General features: G+C 43.1%; 1 protein-coding gene across 3 annotated transcripts; it reads right to left on the minus strand.

Moving 5' to 3' along the window:
- Nucleotides 1–950: 950 nt before the first annotated feature.
- On the minus strand, nt 951–6,620 carry CFL2 (cofilin 2). 3 transcript variants are annotated; one of them, XM_073349010.1, is made up of 4 exons: nt 6,380–6,620; nt 4,236–4,543; nt 4,068–4,144; nt 951–3,977 (listed from the first exon to the last, which is right to left on the minus strand). In XM_073349010.1, the coding sequence occupies exons 1-4, from the start codon at nt 6,380–6,382 to the stop codon at nt 3,865–3,867; spliced, it is 501 nt and encodes a 166-aa protein (XP_073205111.1). In that variant the 5' UTR covers nt 6,383–6,620; the 3' UTR covers nt 951–3,864. The 3 variants fall into 3 exon arrangements, with proteins under 3 accessions (XP_073205111.1, XP_073205114.1, XP_073205113.1); XM_073349013.1 differs by lacking the exon at nt 6,380–6,620 and adding an exon at nt 6,313–6,336; XM_073349012.1 differs by lacking the exon at nt 6,380–6,620 and adding an exon at nt 6,104–6,205.
- Between the last annotated feature and the right edge of the window lie 1,345 nt (nt 6,621–7,965).

Consider the following 7,965-nt stretch of genomic DNA (forward strand, 5'->3'; position numbering starts at 1 on the left):
AATAAACAGACTACCTGCAGCTATTTTTAGTTTTATTTATTCCAGGTTTTCTGAATCAGAGATATTTTAAAACTTAATTCAGTGGTTAAGAGAGGGGCTATAAGGACAGCCCTTGGGCAAGATTAGTGCAAGTTTCTTTTCAATACACAACCATTAAATTTCAACTATTAATTAGAGCAGTGGTTCCCAAACTTGTTCCGACACTTGTGCAAGGAAAGTCCCTGCTGGGCCGGGCTGTTTACCTGCTGCGTTTGCAGGTTAGGCCAATCGCGGCTCCTACTGGCCGCAGTTCGCTGCTCCAGGCCAGTGGGAGCTGCTGGAAGTGGTGCAGGCTGAGGGACATACTGGCTGCCGCTTCCAGCAGCCCCCATTGGCCTGGAGCAGCGAACCGCGATCGACTGAACCTGCGGACGCAGCAGGTAAACAAACTGGCTTGGTCCGGCACAGGCTTTTGCTGCACAAGCGGCAAAAAAAGTTTGGAAACTACTGAACTAGAGGGACCAAGGAGAGCTGAAGTCAAGAACTGAATGGGCCATGAATACTAAGCTTTCTGTTGGTATGGTCATAAGGTTGCCAGTTAATGCAAAGATGGGCAATGACTTTTACAGAATACCATTGCTTGTTTTGAACAAGTTACAGGGAAGCAAAAGCCTCCTTTTCCCGGTTCTCTGTGCCAGGTTTTAGCACAAGTGGGTTTCTAAAATTGTCAATTGCATCTAATATCAGCTTAGTGGTTTTACCTAACAGCACCCCATTTCTTAAGCATACTTTAAGAGCTGCCTTGGACATATACTTCAAGCTACTCTTCCTAATTCCAGGCTGATTCTCCCCTTTCAGAGAAGTTAACCCCTGTATTATGTCTCCAGGCCCTCCTGAAATAATTTGAAAGCATGATCAAATTGAGTAGGATCAGTGATTTTTAAAAGAAAAGATGCCATTTCTGCAAAAGCTACTCTCAAAAACTTTTATTTAACATTCCTTTATCAATAAATTAACTGAAGCCAAGATATCCAAAGTCACATAGACAAAAGACATACATAAGAAGATATTCAGATTGAGAGGCTTTTCCTTCACTTATAAATTACAATGAGGCCCTCACCATTTTGAACAGTGACAGAAAACAACAGCTGACAAATGAGTTTGGAACAGATGTCAGTTGTCTTTCATTTGTTTTAGAATTCAATCAGCAGTGGTTCTGTAGCACTGTTTTTAAAAGCAGGATATCTATTTACTTAATTGGACTTCACATCAGTCAATACTGTTTCAAGAACAGATTAAAGACGGACTGAACATCTGATGCAAAAGCTGTTTTAGTTCAGGACTCTGGACCTTATATAAACACAGCTTGTACTTAGATTTTATATGTATTTGTTGGGATTTTGAGTCTACTATATACCTTAGCTAGTTTAAAAAATATATATATCCTTTAATATTCCATTTTGAAGAAGCCACAGACACCTTCTAAGATTATTCACACCACCAGTGACATTAAGTAGCAGAGGAGAATGTAAATTTAAATGCAAATACTTATTTAAATTCCTAACTAAAATGGAATTTCAATTAAAATTTAACATCTTAATTTTAAATTGTTTTGATGTCTAATGAAGTTGTTTGTACAAACTGATTTGTTTACAATATAAAGGTATTTTGTGACATAGTATATGGTGTTCCAATGAACGGAGATTAAAAATACATTTTTAATCTCAGTTCATCACAGTACCATATATTAAGCACACATTTGATTCTAATATTAACTAGGCTCTGCACACAAGGTGTATAATTGGAAAAAGACTGAGAAATCAAGAAAGATCATTGTAGACAACTCCCATGCATTTCAGTTATTTTTCAACTTTAGTAAAAGATACTTGAGTTTTGAAATACAAAAAACAAAATTAATTAACACATTTAACAAGTCAGTGGACAGCATGCTTTGTTAAACTGCAATGTAGCAGAATTTAGCCTACATAAAATAGGTATCAAAATGAAATCTGTAAATTTTAGGGACAGCTGGAAGACTGAAATAAAGTCTTAAAAGTTGCACAGGACAAGAGATCCAGACAACAACACTGCTAGGTCATTCAGTTTACAAAGGTGTTTGCCATTAACTGCTCTGCTTTTTAGAGGCTTAAGGACCGAAAATAAAAACTCAACATTTAAAACTTCATAGTTCTACTCTGACTTTTTAAAATAAGGTAATGATAAAAGTATTTCTTCTAGTAGCATGTATATTTCAGCTGTGATTGGCTGCCTAATAGAGTTCCTTTATGCATACGAGTAAAATCATGTCCAGTTTTGCCATTTGTGGATAACGATGACAAGATACAAAAGCATGCGTTAGCCATAAATAGCTCTGGCTAAGGGAGGATTGCTCACACTGAGCAGATCAAATTCTCTATAAGGAGAGCAGTATTTGGCCTTTAGCCAAACCATGTCCCTGATGCAAGAGTTAGTAGTGGAAAACACTTTCCAATTCTTTTTGCACAAAAATTAACAAGTTGAACCATTCGTTTAGGATTTCTTAGACGGAGTCAGTGTTCCTGCAACATTTGTAGAAACAAAGAAGATTTAACTATTCAAACCCTATAACTCACTTGTGTGAAGGTAAGCTCTTCCTGCCATTACACATCAGATTGGAAACAAATGTTACAGCCATACATTTCTGGCATATAGAACTTTATGAGAATTCAGGTAAAGAAATATGTTGCACGGGTAACAAATTCCTACATTGTAAACTTCAGATACAAACGAGTTATGGATTGAATGCTCCCTAATAATGGCAGCTTATTTACTTAAATGGTTATAAACTGGGAAGAGGTCCTTTATCCAATCAACAGAATAGAACAGTTAAATTACTGTAAAGCAATGTCTAAATTATGACTAGGGCAGAAAAACTATTACTGAAGTTGAGATTAATGATTGTTTACCTTTATAATACTTTCCATAGAAGTTAAGTTATTCAAAATATGCTTAATTTAAACATACTTCAAACTATATTTTCCAATGAAAACAAGGCAACATTCTGTAATAAGCCACAAGTTTTATTGCAACGTGGCCAGGTTTTTTTTTTTTTTTTTGATTTCAAAACAGTGTTCCATTTAAGGCTCTTTTTATACAGAAACTGCCATCATGACTGATGTTTTACAAAACAACTTTAGTGTTGCAAGACTCACATGGTAAACATAACTCCTACTCCTGTTCAGTAGTGTACATTCAATGGAAAACGAAAGGCATCAGAACAGCTACTTCATTTTATAAAGATATGCATGTAACAGGAATGAAAATCAAGGTACTACAATTGTTTGATGACACAGTTACAGCAACTTAATTGGCATTTCTTTGGGGGGAGGGGAAGAAAAAAAAAATCAAACATATTACAAAAAAGTGCTTTAAATGCATAGTGTTGTGTGCTGCCATGTCACAAAAATAGGCTTGTCAAGGCAGGTGAGGTGTATGAATGCACAAGAGCCTCATGGAACTGCAATCAAGTGCAACTGTAAGTATACTGAATAGAGTCTACCATCTGACCAGTGGATAATGCTTTCAAGGCATTCACTTAGCTTACCCTTTGCTGTTTGCTAGACTATTCACATTAACTATCACATTCATTGTACAGGTTGCAAGGAATGCATGCAACGCCAGTTCTGGCTAAGAGTATGACATGAAGGCATTCCTTGGGGTCTACATAAAACTACCAGGATTAAAGAATCAAATGGCAATCACTGGTAGACAGTTTAATTTAATGACATCTCCTTCAGGTCTGTAGAAAGGTGAATGGGGGGGAGGGGAGGAGGAGTTATACTATTCCAATTGAATGAGCTGCAGAAATGGAAGCTCCTTAGATCCAGATGGCACTTGTATGTCTTTCTATAAGGGTTTTCCTTCAAGTGAAACTACCACATTGCCTCCCAATTTCTCTGCGAGTGTTGAACGGTCCTTAATATCATCCAAACCATTTACTTGCCACTCATGTTTAATACCTGAAAGACAAATGGATAAAAATATATTTGTTCAGTTCCTCAATGCTGAGAAGAACTGTAACTGCTATGTGGAATATCAGATGCCTGTACCTGTAAATTTCTTTTTAATGGCATCTTTAGAGCTTGCGTAGATCATCTTGCTTTTTAAAGGTGCACTTTCCGGAGCCCTGTAAAGGCAAAAAGTAATTATTTAACCCACTGATATTAGAAGGAAAATGTAAAGATTTTCAGTTTTAATAGCAAGTTGATTTCACACACCAGAATATAAATACCAGGTCTTCTTTCTTAGACTCCTTTGTCTCGTATGTGGCATCATACAAAGCATATCGGCAATCATTCAACGGTAACAACTTCACAAAGGCTGTGTAGGGGTCTTCCACAGTATCGCCAATATCACCAACTAATATCTGCTTTGTTTCCTCTACAATTATCTGTTTTTTGTCATCACTTAAGCAGAAAAGAACTGCTTTCTTTCTTTTTTTAATCTCTTCTGGGGTTGAAGATTTCCTTACTTTCATGTCATTAAAAACCTTTATAACTTCGTCATTCACTGTTACTCCAGAAGCCTGTAAATGAGATGAAGGAAATAATTATTTAAATGCAAAACGACTAACATTGACTATAGGGAAGATATTACCTGATACTAAATAAAGAGAAATCTACTCTATAATTTAAGAACAAAAATTTTACACTAAAACCTGAACACTCTAGAACCATAATGATGTCAGTGGGGTTGTATTAGGTAAAAAACTGTACAAAATTTTTTCCTAATTTATTCATTGTTTTATCTCAGCATCGTCTCCTTTTCAGTTATCGATCCTAAATAACTGGGTTTCCATTGCACATACCAACCAATTATCTATTAGTTTATCATATATTTGTCTCAGCCAGGGGTGGGGTTTTTTGTTTGTTTTGTGGGGTTTTTTTTAGTTGGAACAAATGTTATATCAGCAGTTCATATCCAGTAGTGTCATGATTCTAGTTTTGTTGAGTGATGTAAGGCTCTAGAAGCAGTAGAAATGCCTTCTGAGTTGTGTCAACTGCAATGTTATGTTTTTAAAACTCCTTTCTTTTACTTAATGCTGATGCACTAACCAAAAAAAAAAAAGCTACTGCAGTTTCTACATGAGGAAAGTACAAATTGTACAACACACTACAGTAGTTCCAACCCATTCAGAACCCTAACGTAAAACAGTAAGGAAACAATATACTGAGGGAGCTGACAGCAAACTCACTACAACAATTTTAGCTTGTTACTTATAAGCTAGCTAAACACATCCGTATGGCCCTTGTTTTCAGTTCATTACATTCTTTATTAAAAGACCGCAGTTTCCAAGGTACAGCATGCTGTTTCAAGAAACCAGGTAAATAACACATTAAAAAAAAATAACAACCCTGCCCCTTTTGGAATATAATCTGTACCTTTTCCTAGTTTAGTTATAGGAAATACATTTTATTTGAAGAAATGAAGGTTTTACTAGCCCATCTCCACTATTAAACTCGGATTTGCTTGCAAGATTCTTATTAGAAAGATGGTTATGTAAACCTTAAAAATAAGCTTAACTGCTAGTGCATTGACAGCTTAGACTGCTCACTCCCTATTCCCCCTCTGAAAGAGGAAACAATGCAGCTCCATTGCCCTCTCTTCCCCACTGGAGAGCGATGCAGGTTTCTGGGGGAACTGCAGCTAGTGAAGTCAGTCCGAGAGGGCTGACTGCTCCCTGAACGCACCCTGCCCACTTTAAAGTCGGGTTTAGCCCACGAAAGCTTATGCCCTAATAAATGTGTTAGTCTCTAAGGAGCCACAAGTCCTCCTCGTTGTTTTTAAATAATCTGTTCCTCAGCCCCCAGCCCCGCCACATGATATTTGGCAGCACAAACTCCCCCTGCGGTGGGGAAATCAAGCAGGCAGGGCCGGGGCCCGAGGCTCTGCAGCAGCAGCGTCAACCCCGCGTCCTCCACGGGGAGAGACGCACGGAGCCAGAGGCGATGAGCCTCAACCCCCCTGCCGCAATCGCCCCCACAAACCTCCCACCCGCAGCGCGCCCGGCAGGCAGACCCCCGCCCCGGGGGGACCCTGCCCCCGCGATCACCTCGGCTCCCACAGCCGTTCGCCCCCGGCTCACCGGAGGGGTCCGCCCGCCGTGGTGAGCTCAGGCTGCGATCAGCCCTCCCCTCACGCACCACCCCACTCGTCCGCAGCGGCCAGGCGGCAGCCCCCGCCAGCCTCCCGGGCCGAGCCCCGCAGCCTCCCCCCCCCCACTAAAATTAGATTAAAATGGCCGCTGAAGGCTTCGGGGCCTGAACACCGGCCCGGACCCGCTCAGCCCCTCACCGCGCCGGGCCTCCCGCCCTCCGCGGGCCCTGGCCGCCGCACTGCCCCGAGCACGCCCCGCCCTTACCATGGTGCCGGGTCCCTGTGGCGACGGCGGCTGCCTGCAACGCTGGGATGCTGCTCGCACGGAGCGCGCGGGGGGCTGGGGCGAGGTGGGCGGGGGGACGAGTCACATGGGCGCCGCGGCCGCCGCCTTCACCACCACGTGCCGCGGCGACCCTCCCAGCCCGCTCCGCAAGGGGGGAGGGGGATGGGCCCCTGCCTCGCCGCGCGGCCGGAGCCGGGGGGCAGCGCCTGTGCTACGCCAGCCCCGCCCCGCCCCGCCTTGCGGCCCTCACCGGCGTATTGACCTCTCAGCCCAGCCCTCCAGTGCCCCGCCGGGCATCCCTACGCCGAACTGCCCGGGCCCCTGAGGGGGCACCGCCATACCCCCCTCCCAGCCCGGGGTCCTCAGGAGAGCATTCATCTACCTGGGGCACACCCCACATCCATCTGCCCGGGGCCCTCCTCACACCCACCAGGCTGCCCTCAACTGTTGCCTCCCCCACCGGACTGTTGGACGGGGGTGATATCACACATCCCTTTCCCCGCCCCGCGGGAGGTGCCCCCGCCACATCTTCCATACGGATCTTGTGATCCCCAACCCCCTTCTAGGGGTATTATCGCCCCCCCGACTCTGCGCCACGACACTGCGCCTTTCACAAACCTCCCCTGCGGACGCGCGCGCGCGTGTGTGTGTGTGTGCGTGCGTGCGTGTGCAGTCCCTCTTAGCTGGCAGGCACAGAGGGGAAATCAGAGCCTTCCCTTTAGCAATGATGTGTAGGTGAATGCATTTGAAGGCTCTCAGCACGGGACTTTGCAAACGCTAAATAACCCCGAGAGCCCACTGGTGGGGTAGCGGGATACATAAGATGTTCTGTTCCGGTTGCTGGAGAGCGCTTGCTGTATCATCGTCCTCCTCCCTCCCCTTCTGCTGTCCCTGCAGTGCTGTTGGAGCCAGAAGTTTGGATCTCGGGGTCCCATTGCTACCTGAAAAGTTCCGAGTAAAGTAGGTTGGACATTTGACAAAAATGGAAATTAACTTTTTCAGCGTTTTTCATTCTTTTTTTTTTTCCGGGTAACTTCCTCCTGCGGAGTTGGGAATAACCACTGTAGGGTGAGTGGAAAGTTCTAGCTGGCCTTGAGTCTGTTACTAGTTAAAGGTAAAAGGAGTGGTGTTCAGTTGGATTTTAATTCCTTATAACACTTAAGGACAAGATTTGTCTAACGGTGGGGGGAATACCATGAGTTTGGTGGTACAATAAGATGACAACCCTAAATACTGTACATAGCCCAGCCTGTTAAACTCTGCTACTTCAGATCCCACCTGTTTTTTTTTCTTTTCATTTCTTTTTTTTTCTTCTTCTTCCAGTCAGGTACTTGGAAACAAACTAAACTGGGGGTGGGGAGCCTGGGGCACTTGCTATCTTTTTTCCTAGACTTTTCCCAAGAAACTTGGGTTGCACTGGCGAAATTAAAAATAAATTACATATGTGGGATTTTGATCTTTGTTTTGTAGTGTATATCAAAGTTAATGTCTTGGGAAAGGACCATGTGTCTTTTTTAATGTTATGACTACTTTGTTATTATGGTCCTCTCCAGAAAGTACCAGAC

This window comes from Lepidochelys kempii, chromosome 6 (assembly GCF_965140265.1).
Source record: "Lepidochelys kempii isolate rLepKem1 chromosome 6, rLepKem1.hap2, whole genome shotgun sequence".
Classification (NCBI taxonomy): Eukaryota; Metazoa; Chordata; order Testudines; family Cheloniidae; genus Lepidochelys; species Lepidochelys kempii.